At 38.1% G+C, this 16249-nt stretch overlaps 1 protein-coding gene across 1 annotated transcript in view; it reads left to right on the top strand.

Annotated features, from left to right (window-relative positions):
• The window catches only part of KCNH5 (potassium voltage-gated channel subfamily H member 5), a 329564-nt gene that overhangs the window by 41271 nt on the left and 272044 nt on the right, over nt 1-16249 (top strand). Inside the window, exons 3-4 of the mRNA XM_059915741.1 lie at nt 5475-5581; nt 9905-10033. Coding sequence (XP_059771724.1) covers nt 5475-5581; nt 9905-10033 — 236 coding nt within the window. The remainder of the gene's footprint in view (nt 1-5474; nt 5582-9904; nt 10034-16249) is intronic.

Here is a 16249-nt window from a genome sequence, read left to right as displayed (position 1 = left end):
ATGATCTTTTGTATTTCTGCAGTGTCAGTGGTTACTTCTCCTTTTTCATTTCTAATTCTATTGATTTGAGTCTTCTCCCTTTTTCTCTTGATGAGTCTGGCTAATGGTTTATCAATTTTGTTTATCTTCTCAAAGAACCAGCTTTTAGTTTTATTGATTTTTGCTATTGTTTCCTTCATTTCTTTTTCATTTATTTCTGACCTGATCTTTATGATTTCTTTCCTTCTGCTAGCTTTGGGGGTTTTTTGTTCTTCTTTCTCTAATTGCTTTAGGTGCAAGGTTAGGTTGTTTATTCGAGATGTTTCCTGTTTCTTGAGGTAGGCTTTTATTGCTATAAACTTCCCTCTTAGCACTGCTTTTGCTGCGTCCCATAGGTTTTGGGTCGTCGTATCTCCATTGTCATTTGTTTCTAGGTATTTTTTGATTTCCCCTTTGATTTCTTCAGTGATCACTTCATTATTAAGTAGTATATTGTGTAGCCTCCATGTGGTTGTATTTTTTACACATCTTTTCCTGTAATTGATATCTAGTCTCATAGCGTTGTGGTCGGAAAAGATACTTGATACGATTTCAATTTTCTTAAATTTACCAAGGCTTGATTTGTGACCCAAGATATGATCTATCCTGGAGAATGTTCCATGCGCACTTGAGAAAAATGTGTATTCTGTTGTTTTTGGGTGGAATGTCCTATAAATATCAATTAAGTCCATCTTGTTTAATGTATCATTTAAAGCTTGTGTTTCCTTATTTATTTTCATTTTGGATGATCTGTCCATTGGTGAAAGTGGGGTGTTAAAGTCCCCTACTATGATTGTGTTGCTGTCGATTTCCCCTTTTATGGCTGTTAGTATTTGCCTTATGTATTGAGGTGCTCCTATGTTGGGTGCATAAATATTTACAATTGTTATACCTTCCTCTTGGATCGATCCCTTGATCATTATATAGTGTCCTTCTTTGTCTCTTATAATATTCTTTATTTTAAAATCTATTTTGTCTGATATGAGAATTGCTACTCCAGCTTTCTTTTGATTTCCATTTGCATGGAATATCTTTTTCCATCCCCTCACTTTCAGTCTGTATGTGTCTCTAGGTCTGAAGTGGGTCTCTTGTAGACAGCATATATATGGGTCTTGTTTTTGTATCCATTCAGCATGTCTGTGTCTTTTGGTGGGAGCATTTAATCCATTTACATTCAAGGTAATTATCGATATGTATGTTCCTATTCCCATTTTCTTAAATGTTTTGGGTTTGTTATTGTAGGTGTTTTCCTTCTCTTGTGTTTCTTGCCTAGAGAAGTTCCTTTAGCATTTGTTGTAAAGCTGGTTTGGTGGTGCTGAACTCTCTCAGCTTTTGCTTGTCTGTAAAGGTTTTAATTTCTCCCTCACATCTGAATGAGATCCTTGCTGGGTAGAGTAATCTTGGTTGTAGGTTTTTCTCCTTCATGACTTTAAGTATATCCTGCCACTCCCTTCTGGCTAGCAGAGTTTCTGCTGAAAGATCAGATGTTAACCTTATGGGGATTCCCTTGTGTGTTATTTGTTGTTTTTCCCTTGCTGCTTTTAATATGTTTTCTTTATATTTAATTTTTGACAGTTTGATTAATATGTGTCTTGGCGTGTTTCTCCTTGGGTTTATCCTGTATGGGACTCTCTGTGCTTCCAGGACTTGATTAACTATTTCCTTTCCCATATTAGGGAAGTTTTCAACTATAATCTCTTCAAATATTTTCTCAGTCCCTTTCTTTTTCTCTTCTTCTTCTGGGACCCCTATAATTCGAATGTTGGTGCGTTTAATGTTGTCCCAGAGGTCTCTGAGACTGTCCTCAGTTCTTTTCATTCTTTTTTCTTTATCCTGCTCTGCAGTAGTTATTTCCACCATTTTATCTTCCAGGTCACTTATCCTTTCTTCTGCCTCAGTTATTCTGCTATTGATCCCATCTAGAGTATTTTTAATTTCATTTATTGTGTTTTTCATCGTTGCTTGGTTCCTCTTTAGTTCTTCTACGTCCTTGTTAAATGTTTCTTGCATTTTGTCTATTCTATTTCCAAGATTTTGGATCATCCTTACTATCATTATTCTGAATTCTTTTTCAGGTAGACTACCTATTTCCCCTTCATTTGTTAGGTCTGGTGTGTTTTGACCCTGCTCCTTCATCTGCTGTGTGTTTTTCTGTCATCTCATTTTGCTTATCTTACTGTGTTTGGGGTCTCCTTTTCACAGGCTGCAGGTTCGTAGTTCCCGTTGTTTTTGGTATCTGTCCCCAGTGGGTAAGGTTGGTTCAGTGGGTTGTGTAGGCTTCCTGGTGGAGGGGACTATTGCCTGTGTTCTGGTGGATGAGGTTGAATCTTGTCTTTCTGGTGGGCACGTCCACGTCTGGTGGTGTGTTTTGGGGTGTCTGTGGCCTTATGATTTTAGGCAGCCTCCCTGCTAATGGATGGGGCTGTGTTCCTGTCTTGCTAGTTGTTTGGCATAGCGTGTCCAGCCCTGTAGCTTGCTGGTCGTTGAGTGAAGCTGGGTCTTGATGTTGAGATGGAGATCTCTGAGAGATTTTTGCCGTTTGGTATTACGTGGAGCTGGTAGGTCTCTTGTGGACCAGTGTCCTGAAGTTGGCTCTCCCACCTCAGAGGCACAGCGCTGATGCCTGGCTGGAGCACCAAGAGCCTTTCATCCACACAGCTCAGAATATAAGGGAGAAAAAAATAGAAAGAAAAAAAAGAGGATAAAATAAAATAAAATAAAGCTATTATAATAAAAAATAAGAAAAAAATTATTAAGAGTAAATGTATTCAGAAAAAAATTTTTTTTAATTTTTAAAAATAGATTTATTAATTTTTTATAGTAAAAAATAAGAAAAAAATTTTAAGAAAAAAATTTATTAAGAAAAAAAATTTTAATTTTTTAAAATAAAAAATATGAAAAAAATTATTAAAAATTTTTTTAATTTCTAAAAACAGAAAATACGAAAAAAATTGTTAAGAAAACATATATTAGGAAAAAAAAATTTTTTTAAGTAAAAAAAAAAAATGGACGGACCTAACCCTAGGACTGATGGTGAAAGCAAAGTTATACAGACAAAATCTCACCCAGAAGCATACACATATACACTCACAAAAAAAGGAAAAGGGGAAATTAATATATCCTGCTCCTAAAGTCCACCTTTTGAATTTGGGATGATTCGTTGTCTATTCAGGTATTCAACAGATGCAGGCACATCAAGTTGTTTGTGGAGCTTTAATCCGCTGCTTCTGAGGCTGCTGGGAGAGATTTCCCTTTCTCTTCTTTGTTAGTACAGCTCCCAGCGTTCAGCTTTGGATTTGGACCCGCCTCTGCATGTACGTCGCCTGAGGGCGTCTGTTCCCCACCCAGACAGAACGGGGTTAAAGGAGCAGCTGCTTTGGGGGCTCTGGCTCACTCAGGCCGGGGGAGGGAGCGGTACGGAGGAGGCGGGGTGAGCCTGCGGCGTCAGAGGCGTCGTGACGTTGCAGCAGCCTGAGGCGTGCCTTGTGTTCTCCCGGGGAAGTTGTCCCCGGATCACGGGAGCCTGGCAGTGGCGAGCTGCACCGGCTCCCGGGAGGGGCAGTGTGGAGAGTGACCTGTGCTCGCACACAGTCTTTTTGGTGGCGGCAGCAGCAGCCTTAGCATTTCCTACCAGTCTCTGGGGTCCGCGCTGATGGCCGCAGCTCACGCCCGCCTATGGAGTTCGTCTAGGCGGCGCTCTGAATCCCCTCTCCTTGCGCGCCGCGAAACAAAGAGGCAAGAAAAAGTCTCTTGCCTCTTCGGCGGCTGCAGACCTCTTCTCCGGCTCCCTCCCGGCTCGCCGCGGCACGCCAACCCCTTCAGGCTGTGTTCACGCAGCCAACCCCAGTCCTCTCCCTGCGATCCGACGGAAGCCCGCGCCTCAGCTCCCAGCCCCGCCCGCCCCAGCGGGTGAGCAGACAAGCCTCTCGGGCTGGTGAGCACTGCTAGGTGCTGAGCCTCTGTGCGGGAATCTCTCCGTTTTTCCCTCTGCGCCCCTGTTGCTGTGGGATCCGCGCTGATAGCCGCGGCTCGCACCCGTCTCTGGATTTCATTTAGGCGGCGCTCTGAATCCCCTCTCCTTGCGCGCCGCGAAACAAAGAGGCAAGAAAAAGTCTCTTGCCTCTTCGGCAGCTGCAGACTTTTTCCCGGACTCCCTCCTGGCTAGCACCAAAGCCCGAGCCTCAGCTCCCAGCCCCCACCCGCCCCGGCGGGTGAGCAGACAAGCCTCTCAGGCTGGTGAGTGCTGGTTGGCGCCGAGCCTCTGTGCGGGAGTCTCTCCGCTTTGCCCTCCGCACCCCTGTGGCTGCGCTCTCCTCCGCGGCTCCGAAGCTTCCCCCCTCTGCCACCCGCAGTCTCTGCCCTCAAAGGGGCTTCCTAGTGCCTGGAAACCTTTCCTCCTTCACGGCTCCCTCCCACTGGCGCAGGTCCCGTCCCTATTCTTTTGTCTCTGTTATTTCTTTTTTCTTTTACCCTACCCAAGTACGTGGGGATTTTCTTGCCTTTTGGGAGGTCTGACGTCTTCTGCCAGCGTTCAGTGGGTGTTCTGTCGGAGCAGTTCCACGTGTAGATGTATTTCTACTGTATCTGTGGGAAGGAAGGTGATCTCCGCGTCTTACTCTTCCGCCATCTTGCCCCTACCCTCGGTCTTTCTTATAACAGTCCCTTTCCTGATTTATGTTGATAAGTTTGTCCTCACTAGGTTCCTCTGCCTGCATATCTAGAGCCTCTCAAATGAGAGCAGTGTCAACATTCCCACTATTCTTATAGAAGAAATAACTTCATTTATGTTTAATTTGAATTTCACTTCCAGCATTATCACTTTACATTTCTTTGGTAGACTTTAGTCTTTGATGGCAGATTCCTGCTTTTGTTTATCCATTTTTGTAAAATGTCACATTAGTTTACCACTGAGAGACAAGGAGACAACACAGCTACACACTTTGCTGTCTGTGCATGAACTGAGTAGTAGTAGATGCACAGTAATACTGACAGGCTTTAAAAGAAGTGGTGTGATTTGTCACTGATTGTAATGTGTACTTGCTATTTACTAGTGACTTGTAGACTGATGAGCTAGCAGCAAAGTTTATACTTTATGCTATCATTCACAGTTAATATACTATGAAAACCAAACTTTGAACTGTGTTGTTGGGAAACTGGTATTATTTAACTAAAGCATAGTAACTAAAATTGCTGCATATTGGATTTGTGTAAAGTAAAGACTGCTTCTCTCTCTCCTTCTCTCTCTCTGTATGTTCAAAGTAACTTCTAAAGCTAGATTTTAGCAGGAAGTTTAGCAGTCATGGTTAAAAATGGTTTAAATATTTTAGTTCATTTTGTGGGAGCAACATTATATTTTGTAACTAAATCCAAATAATTAAAAAAAGACAAATATATGATTTTATGTAGCATTTGAAAAGGAACACAAAACTGAAATGGATTTTTGGTGTTTTTTCCAGTTTTATGTATGGAGAATTGACTGACAAGAAAACCATTGAGAAAGTCAGGCAGACTTTTGACAACTACGAGTCAAACTGCTTTGAAGTTCTTTTGTACAAGAAAAACAGTAGGTATCTATATTACCAATAAGGTGTGTCAACTCTTTATTAATATTATGTCTTGGTAAGTGGTAGTTAAGCTATAGTGTAGAGAGAATATAAAACTTATTGCTTCTCTTGGCAGGAGGTACTTGTAAAAATTAGATAGCAAAATTAATAAATAACACTTATGAAAAGCAACCTTTTGAGGACTGAAAGAAAAATATAATGCATTTCGAATGTGATTTTTTTTTGTGTCAGGTGGCAAAATGTTCTGTGATTAATACTCATGGTAAAGATCCTATAGTTGTGACAGCAACTAAAAATGACAGAGAAATTCATCATTTCTTCTTACAGTTAAAGGGAAAGTTGATTGGTGTCAATGGGTATGTGTGATTACCTTTCTACACATCTACAAGATGACGTGAGTATATGGTATCTACCTGAGGTGAATCTTTACCAGTATGGCCGTTTGCTAGATTCAGGCCATTTGCTGTTTTGTGTGGAAGGTGAGTGGAAGTAGTCATTACTTTCAGGATGGGCCATTCACATCTGGTAACTTTGTGTTGATTGTTGTTTGCTGTTCTCCATGATGGGACTTGTGAGTGGTCAATTGTCTGTTATATAATCACATAAGACCTCATGATATGGGTCTTAGGTAATTATGGGAGAGTCTGATGAGACTCTCCGTTGGAGTTTGGAGGAAAAAAACAACCAAACAAAAAACCAACTAGTACACTCATCAACCAAGTCTCCTTTCTAATTTGTTTTCTTTGAATAGTCACTTACTTTATTTCTTTTTTGCTGCATTTCCAAACAGAGTTTTTTATTTTTTTTAAAAGAACAGTCACTGCGTAAGATGAGTCAACTTATTTAGTGTTAATGTTAAATGATAGCAAAGCCAATTATTATCTTTTTAGAAATTGATGGTTACTAAATTCTTTCCCAGTTCAGGAAACATTCTAGCTTCAACAGGAAGCGCTTGTACTGTGTTTAGTGCTGGTTGGGTTTTGCGGAGCATAATTTATCCTCTCCATTGTACCTTAAACATTTGTTCTCTATGGAATATTTAGAATTGAATTTAGGTTTCTCTTTTTATTAATAGAACATTATAGGGATAACAACAACCATAGGCATTGCTTCACAGTAGTAGTGAAGTTCCCATTACCAGTAGCACCTGGTTATGGGAGCACCGGTCTTCAGTGGTTTTATTTAAGGAAAGTCCTATCATCTTATCTTTCATTTTAGAATCAAGGCTGAAAATGTATTTCTCTTTGACATCATAGCCAAATGTCTGTTGGTTTACCAACTAGAAAACAATCCATTCTGAATGATCAGCTCTGCCTTCTACAAGAGAAAAAGCCAGTCTCTAGGTGCTTTCTGGTTTTTTTTCACTAGGTCCAAATACTTACTGATAAGCTGTAGTAGACCCATATGCCAAAACTCCCTTTCATTTTTTTTTTTTTTTTTTGCTGTGCCACAAGTCTTGTGGGATCTTAGTTCCCCAACCAGGGATCAAACCTGTGCCCCCTTCCTTGGAAGTGCAGAGTCCTAACCACTGGACCACCAGGGAATGCCCCCTGTCATTTTCATATAGGGTTGTTATCCCTCGAATGACTTCAATATGTACCTCGAGTTTAGCAAATAATTTAAGAATATTCCATATTACTAGAGTCATTTCACCCTGGGATTTAAACAGAATAAATGAATCTTTTTCTGATTTTAAAGCTTCAAAGCCAAGTCCACAGTTTCTGATTTTCTCAAAAATACCTTTGTGGAAATTTTGTTTTGTTTAGATCCTTTAAGTCATGTTAACAATAGCTTTAATATTTCATTCCCAAAAGTTTCCTTCCAAGGTGGTTTGGATAGTTTGCTTTATTTTAATAGCTTGTAATAATTGTCTGGCCTTTGTTCAGGCCTGTCTGGTTCTTTTCAGATCTATACACTATCTATACACATGTAGCTGTCTGTTTAGAGCCAGTAGGAGTTATGGCCCATAGCACTATAGATTAAAACTCCTGTCTCTTCTGGAAAGTATCTGCATTGAGTTTTTTTTCTTTAATATGAAGAATAGATATTATCCATGCATTATAAGGCAGTTCTACTATACTTAAAAGCAGCTTTAAAAAATCTTGTAAATAGCTAAAGGCTTTTGAACAACAACTGAAAAAAGTGTGTTCTTATGACATTTTTTAATGTTAGAAAAATTCACATGCCTGTAGAGAACTGTTTTGGGAATGCCTGAATGCCAAGTCCTCCCGACACTTCCATTAAATAATTAGCTAAACACCATTTGCAGACAGGGAGATTGAGGTATCTGATTTAATATGTGTCACGATTGACATTTCAGTTTGCAGCCTCTATTCTTTAGGTCCATTGCTCTGATTAACAGTGGGCTGCTTCTACTGTTGAGAAAGAAGCAGTGGCTCTGGGATGATGACTGAAAATGGATCTTTCTGTTTACACAAAGGCAGAACTGTGATAGCTAGGGCAACTCCAAATAATCAATGCCAGGGCACTGCCTCGAGTTTCCAGCAGCTACAGGCCTCTCTACCTAACCCTCCCAGACTTCCCATCTCCTTGAACCCCAAATCCAGAATATGGATATTTCACCAGCCACTCAGCAAAAACTCAGCCTATTTGGAGAAGTCTGAGCCTGTGACTAAACCTGAAAATAGTATACCGTGATATCTGAAAACAATTTTACAAACAGCTCTGACTCAATGCCAAAATTTGAAAAGTTGCTGTTTTCCTAGGAAGGTATGAACTGTAACATCAACTCTTTCTGTTCAGATTTCTAGCAGACCTTGGAAAACAACTTATATTTAATGCCCCTTTCTCTCTCTTTATAACCCTGCTGCCTCAAGCTCACTGTGTTGGAACAGCCATAGGCCATGTATCTGCTAGCGTCTGGGCCTGGTGATTTGTCAAACTGTGTACATCACTCACAGTTCCTGGACACACTGTGTAAAATAAGAAGCAGAAAACAAAGAACAAGCCTTTCTGGGAGATGGTATGATTGGTTTTGAGGTCCCTGTCTTATCCTGTAATCATTTTGGAAAAGGCCATGTCCTTCTGTAGGCCCCCTGGGGTTGCAAAGGACCTGGTTGTCAGAACTGAATATTTATAGAAATCTCCTCTCTCGAATCCCCTGACTTCTAGCACCCAGTAGTTAAGTCACCCATTCTTGGGTAAATGGCAAATTCCCCTTTGTGGTGATATCGTTACCTGACAATTTTTGGCCACAGGTGTGGAGGTGCTTCTTATTGGTTTTCATTGGAAGTCACTAACAAGCTATCAACTCTCACCTAGAGATTATTAACAGCTGCACATTTCACTCCCCAAATCCCAAACTGACAAAAGACTTTATGTCTTTAAGAATGAATATTTGGAGAGGCTTTACTGCCTGTGGCTTGGAAAGACTATAATGGAAAATGTGTCTTTTTGATTCTGATGGAACATTCCCTCAGTGTTTTATCATTTAATGGGTAATTACTCCTTTGAAGGCATTTCTTGTGTCTTCAGATATTTATTATTTGACCCATTGCCAGTTTCTAATTTGTCCAAATCCTAAGCCTTGAATGCTTTGAAACTCTGTGTCCTCCGGAGTCTGTAGGAGCCACTGTTTGAAGAACATGGTGACAGAGACCAGCCTCATGCTTTGAGCGAAGGAGGTTGGAAGCAGTGTCTCATGAAGATGCCTGAGACTTTCAAGGCCTGGGGACATTTTTTTTTTTCTTTAACACTGCCTTAAAGGCTTCAGGTATAGCTCTGTGTACATCAGGCTTCTAGTGTTGCTGACATCGTATCTCTCTAATGTGGGGATGTGGTCAGAGCCACAGAGTTATAAGTCTATCTGACTGATGAGAGTCTTGAAATAGAAGCAACATTTCAAAAGTTTCTCAAAGAGGAATACTTATCAGAGCATCAGGTATTGATGTTGAAGTTGACTGGAAACACTTCTCAAAGTGACAAGGAGGAATGCTCACACTTGGTGAGACTGTGGAACGGAGGTGGTGAGAGCAGCAGTGGTGCAGGGACCCAGATCTAAAGGTGATGCTGGCATTGCTTAAATAGCAAGACTGCCTTTATTCCACTGCATTGTGAAATGACACCCCATGCTTTACTTTCAAATTTGATACTTTGGGTTGAAAAATATGTTCATTAATTTTTGAGCAACTGGTAGTTGATATAAAATGAAAGGTGTTTTGATTCTTTTCAGCAATTAAAATACTATTGTTTTGGTGCTGATTCCTGGCATAGCAGTTGGCAGCTGAAGGAGGAAGGAAAGCAGGAGACGATGTCATCGTGGTGGCTATGTCACGCTCTGTTGTCCTTTCTGTCTTTTACAGGAACCCCTGTTTGGTTTTATATGCAAATTGCACCAATAAGAAATGAACATGAAAAGGTGGTTTTGTTCCTATGCACTTTCAAGGACATTACGTTGTTCAAACAGCCAATAGAGGATGATTCAACAAAAGGTAATTTTCAAAGGAATTACCATCCTTAAGGATTAGCCTGTCATTTAAATATATTATTATTATTATTTTAACAGCATCCATTGGTTGAACTTGAAAACAAAATTTTACTATGTAGCCATTCTTTTGCTTTATTCATTCTAGTAATTGTCCAGAATCAGTTTTATTCAATCATATTGTTTGAATGGAAGTAGAACATTGAAATATTCATTGGTTAACTTAAATTATAAGTTAAATTATAAGAGGAATTGAGATGAGAAATAAGGAAGAGATTTCATAGAGCATTATTAATTTTGAATCAATATAATGGGAGTTTCAACACCTTCTATCATACTGAGCTTTAGAAACAAAGCTTGTGGGATTGTTTGGGTGATGTCCTATTAGAACACAGTTGATTAGTTGATTGAATTTTGTTACATTGATTAGAGCTTGATTAGTTGACTTTTCCAGGTTACTTTTCTCCCTTTATTTATTTGGTTGTTGTAGATTCTCTTGGGTAGATGTTGTTTAATTACGTAAAGAACAATTTTGTCATCCAGAAAGCGGCTGGCAAAATGCAAACATTCTGATTGGAGTCTTATTGACTATAATATTCAGAGAGACTGCTATAGAAAACATTAGTCAGTGGCATGTGCTTTTACCCCCTTTTATATGTAATTTACTCTCATTTTATTCTCTCCAATTATGTTTAAATTAGAAACTGGTGTCATATAAATGCAGAATTTCAAATACCCTCAGAAGATTTTATGAAACGTTATTTTTAATAATATCTTAGGAGACTAAAAATGGAATGTTTTCTTTACATTTAGCAAACATTGCCTTTTCTTACCTCTTTAAAAAAACTGGCACAGAAGTTTTAATCTTTTCAACTGCAATCATAATCATAGAAAAATTGCATTAGGTTTATTCCCTGCATATGAATTCATATGTATATTATATAAGTGTGTGTGTGTATATACATATGCTTAGTTTCTGGTTAGCAACAAATTGCAAGAGGAAAATTTTATGACGTGCAGAGCATTTAAAGTATGAGAGAAATGCATTTGTGACTATTTCTGAAAATGTGTGTGTTAAATCATCTCCTGGAAGATTGAATATTCACTTTTTGACATGTACTACCTGTTTCTCTGCCTCTACTCATAGAGCCACTGTCTAGGAAGTTTAGGATAAATTTAAATACTATTTTAAAATAGAATAGTCTTTTGATAGTGTTTAGGTTTCATGCTCCTTTGTATTAAAATTCAAGGTGCTCCATCCAATAGCAGTAGAATACATATTCTTCTCAAACTCACATGGAACATTCACTAGATAGATCATATTCTGGCCATAAAACATACTTTGACAAACTTAAAAGGATAGAAATCTTGCAAGGTATGTTCTTAGATCACAGTGGAGTTAAACTAGAAATCAATGAGAGAAAGACAACTAGAAAACCCCCAAATATTTGGAAATTAACACATTTCTAAATAGCCCATGGGTTAAAGAAGAAGCCTTAAGATAAATTAGAAAAATATTTTGAGCTAAATGAAAATTAAAATACAACATATCAAATTTCTGAGATGCAGCAAAAGCAGTGCTTAGAGGAAAGTGTATGTCATTAAATGCATATATTTGAATGAAGAAAGTTATAAAATTAATAACCTAAGCTTCCACCTTAGGAAACTAGACAAAGAAGAGCAATTTAAGCCAAAGCAAGCTGAAGACAAGAAGTAATAAACTTTAGAGTAGAAATCAATGAAATAGAAAACAGAAAAAACATTCTAGAGAATCACTGTAACTCAAAGCTGACTCTTAGAAAAGAATATTAAAGTTAACAAACCTCTAGCCAGGCTAACCAAGAAAAATGGAGAAGACACAAATTACCAATACAAAGAATTAAAGAAGGGCCATTACAACATATTTTGTGGGCATAAAAGCATGTAAAGAAATACTTTGAACTACTTGATAGCCACTGAATTGATAACTTAGTTAAAGTGGGCCAATTCCTTGAAAGACACAAACTACCAGAACACACACTAGGAGAAATAGGTAACCTGAATTGTCCTATATCTATTAAATAAGTTAATAATTAATAAACTTCCAAAATAAGAAGTGCAGATGGTTTCACTGGTGAATTCACAGTCTCTTCCAGAAAATAGTAGTACAGAGAACTCTCCTAACTCATTCTATGAGGCCAGCTGTACCATCATACCAAAACCAGGAAGACATTACAAACCAACATTTCTCATGAATGTAGATGTAAAAACCCTCAACAAAAGTAGATTGCAATGACATATTAGAAGAATTACACATAATGACCAAGTGGGATTTCTTCCACATATGCAAAGCTGGTTCAAAATTCAAAAAACAATCACTCTAATTCATTGTACCAAAAGCAGGGTAAAGAAGAAAATTCATTTGATCATATCAGTTGGCATAGAAAAAGTATTTCACAATACCCAACTCCTGTTCATGATAAAACTCTCAGCAAAGTAGGAATAGAGGGGAACTTCTTCAACTTGATAAGAAACATCTTTGGAAAACCTGCAGCTAATAGCTGACTGTATCTTAAAGTGCTATATATATTTTTTAAAATTTTTATTTTATATTGGAGTAGAGTTGATGAACAATGTTGTGTTAGTTTCAGGTGTACAGCAAAGTGACTCAGTTATACACATATACATGTATCTATTCTTTTTAAAATTATTTTCCTATTTAGGTTATTACAGAGTATTGAGCAGAGTTTCCTGTGCTATACAGTAGGTCCTTGCTGGTTATCTATTTTAAATATATCAGTGTGTACATGTCAATCCCAAATTCCCAATCTGTCCCTCCTCCCCACCCTTCCCCCCTGGTAACCATAAGTTCATTCTCTAAGTCTGTGAGTCTGTTTCTGTTTTGTAAATAAGTTCGTTTGTATCATTTTTTTTTTTTAGATTCTGCATATAAACAATATCATATAATATTTGTCTTTCTCTCTCTGACTTACCTCACTTAGTATGGTAATCTCCAGGTCCATCCATGTTGCTGCAAATGGCATTATTTCATTCTTTTTAATGGCTGAGTAATATTCCATTGTATATGTGTATCACATCTTCTATATCCATTCATCTGTTGATGGACATTTAGGTTGCTTCCATGTCTTGGCTATTGTAAACAGTACTGCAATGAACACTGAGGTGCACGTAACCTTTCAAATCACGTTTTTCTCTGGATGTATGCCCAGGAGTGGGATTGCTCTCCAGCATTTATTATTTGTAGTTTATATATATGTCAATCCCAATCTCCCAGTTCGTCCCAACCCTCTTCCCACCTTGGTAACCATAAGTTTGTTCTTTACATCTGTGACTCGATTTCTGCTTTGCTGATAAGTTCATCTGTACCATTTTACTAGAATCCACATATAAGTGATATTATTTGATATTTGTTTTTCTTTCTGACTTACTTCACTCTGTATGACAATCTCTAGGTCCATCCACGTTTCTGCAAATGGCACTATTTCATTCTTTTTTATGGCTGAGTAATATTCTATTGTATATATGTACCAGATCTTCTTTATCCATTCCTCTGTCTATGGACATTTACATTGTTTCCATGTCCTGGCTATTGTAAACAGTGCTGTAATGAACATCGGGGTGCATGGATCTTTTTGAATTATGGTTTTCTCTGGATATATGCCCAGGAGTGGGATTGCTGGGTCATAGTGTAGCTCTATTTTTAGTTTTTAAGGAACCTCCATACTGTTCTCCACAGTGGCTGTACCAATTTACATTCCCACCAACAGTGTAGGAGGGTTCCCTTGTAGACTTTTTGATGATGGCCATTCTGAGTGGTATGAGGTGATATCTCATTGTAGTTTTGACTTGCATTTCTTTAATAATTAACGATGTTGAGCATCTTTCCATGTGCCTCTTGGCCATCTGTATGTCTTTGGAGAAATGTTTATTTAGGTCTTCTGCCTATTGTTTGATCGGGTTGTTTCGTTTTTTGATATTGAGCTACATGAGTTGTTTGTAAATTTTGCTAAATGGCTATATTTTAAAATAAAATATAAATGATTGGCATATGACTTGTGACCTAACATATTCTTCAAATGAATTTCTCTTGCCATCACACATGAATGATAGACTGAGTGAAAAGCTTTTATGTCATAGACTTTTCCCTCAAAAATATTTACACTTTTATTTACATTTATATTTGATGATTATTGTTTTTTCTCATTCACTTTAAGTGATTTCATGGCACAGCTAAAGTTGGCCAAGAAAAGTATGGTACTTTCTCACAGTTCTGACCTGCTGAACGTTAATGATGGTGTCTATTTATGGAAACTGGAAGTTGGCAGCATTTTACAATGAGGCTGGGGAAAGGGTGCTAATACTGAAGGACTGACCTTTATTTCTCAAGTTAGTACCACTCCATTTATCTGCCTCTACCTCCATCTCTCTGCCTCCTCACATCCACTCATTGAGCTCCTTTTCTCCTATTCTTACAAAAATGAACTCCATTCAAATAAACTCCAGACAACTCAGACCACTTGATTTTTGAGCTATGTGTTCAATAGACATGTAAATTAGAATTTATAGGGAAAATCAAACCCCATTGTGAAAAGCATTAGAGTAAAATATCTCTTTCCAGTGCCAGAATTTGTAGTGGAACAGCTTATTTTAAATAGACTTTTATTTTGAGACTCCTCCACACCTTTCAAATACATAACAGATTTCTGAAAAAGTATTACACAATGTAACTATGAATGGTGTATATGAGATACTTTCTATTATTCATGTGAGTTGTAAATATATGAAAAATTCAAGGGAAATAAAATATTTATGACCTTAAGCAATCATCCTACTATCCCTATGAAGCTAGCAGTATCAGAAGGTATGTTTTGAAAACTTGGCACAAAAATGTATCTTTCAACTTTTTAGATTGAGCCAAGGGGACCATGGAACTTTTGGGAAAGAGCAGATGAGATTTCATGATAATACTATAATATCAAAATGATTTGAGTCTAGAGCATTGAACTTGGACACAGTTATCTTACTTTTGATTCAGCCTTGGGCAACAGAGTTACTTAACATGAGCCTTCTCATGACTCTTCTAGGAGTATTTATTATTTTTGTTTATTTTACCTATTTTTTGTTTTTCCCAAACAAAAATGCTGATTGAGCAAACATTATGGTGCAGAGACTGTTCTAGGTCCTGGAGATACAATGTTCCTTCCGTCACATACTAATGGGGGGAGGGGGAGGCATGACAAACAAATAAGTATATAGTGGAAGCTTTGTTCTGATTGCTCTTATTTTCTCAGTAAAAGAGGAAACGCAGTTATCAACTGAGAGTAAGGATGGTGAGGAGGTGAGGAGGAGGCATGAAACGGTTGTGTAGAGAGTGGAGCAGTGAGTGGCCAAGGTTAAATTCAGCAGGTTTGCTGTGCAGCACTAAGGTCCATGTGAGGCTAGTGGTTATACATTTCATTAGTATCTATGAGCATGATTATGTGTTTACTCCACCCGTGTTTAGTCACAGGTATATAGATGCTGAAGTAGGTGAGCTGGATTTAACCAGAGTTGGGATTTGGTCAGGTGAGCAAGAAGAAAAGAATCAGGGAGCTCAAGGATCAAGGAGAAGGGATCAGGGAGCCAAGGATGCTTGCAAGGGAGTAGGTTGAGGGTGTTTGCAAAATTTTGAAGCAATACTTAGGTAATAAAGGCTTGGCCTAGGACATAGGAAATAGTGTTTTAGGATGCAGAACAAACAAGGGAATTCACGCATTGGAAAGCCAGGATATAACATTTTTCATCCCAGAACAAGGGCATTTTACCTTCTTAATGTGAAAAGGGGCCAGTGATTGGAGCAAAGGCCCACATCCTTTGAAGATTCGACAAGATCTCCTTCTATTTATATTGGTATTTTTACCAAGAAACTCAGACATATGGGTGAAAGACTTGACTAAACTGGCTAACTGTGAATTTTATTTCTAAATTGTATCTCGGATAGTAACTATAGCATGATGGCAGACAACTAATTTGAGCACAGCTCTTATAATGAATCCTATGATCACCAAAACTTCATTCTAGATTAATTTTTCCCTTTAAAGTGAATGGCGCTGAGTGATGTCAACAATATCTTTGACTTATACCATGATGGATGGTAGCAGAAACTATTGAAGGGGAAGAAAACCAGCTTTGATGGAGTAGTTAATATGTGTCAGGAGCTTTGTATTCTTTTTTGCTCATTCCT

Source organism: Balaenoptera ricei, chromosome 2, assembly GCF_028023285.1.
Source record: "Balaenoptera ricei isolate mBalRic1 chromosome 2, mBalRic1.hap2, whole genome shotgun sequence".
Taxonomy (NCBI): Eukaryota; Metazoa; Chordata; class Mammalia; order Artiodactyla; family Balaenopteridae; genus Balaenoptera; species Balaenoptera ricei.
The sequence above is the reverse complement of the archived record's forward strand: the minus strand, read 5'-3'. Positions and strand labels throughout refer to the sequence as shown.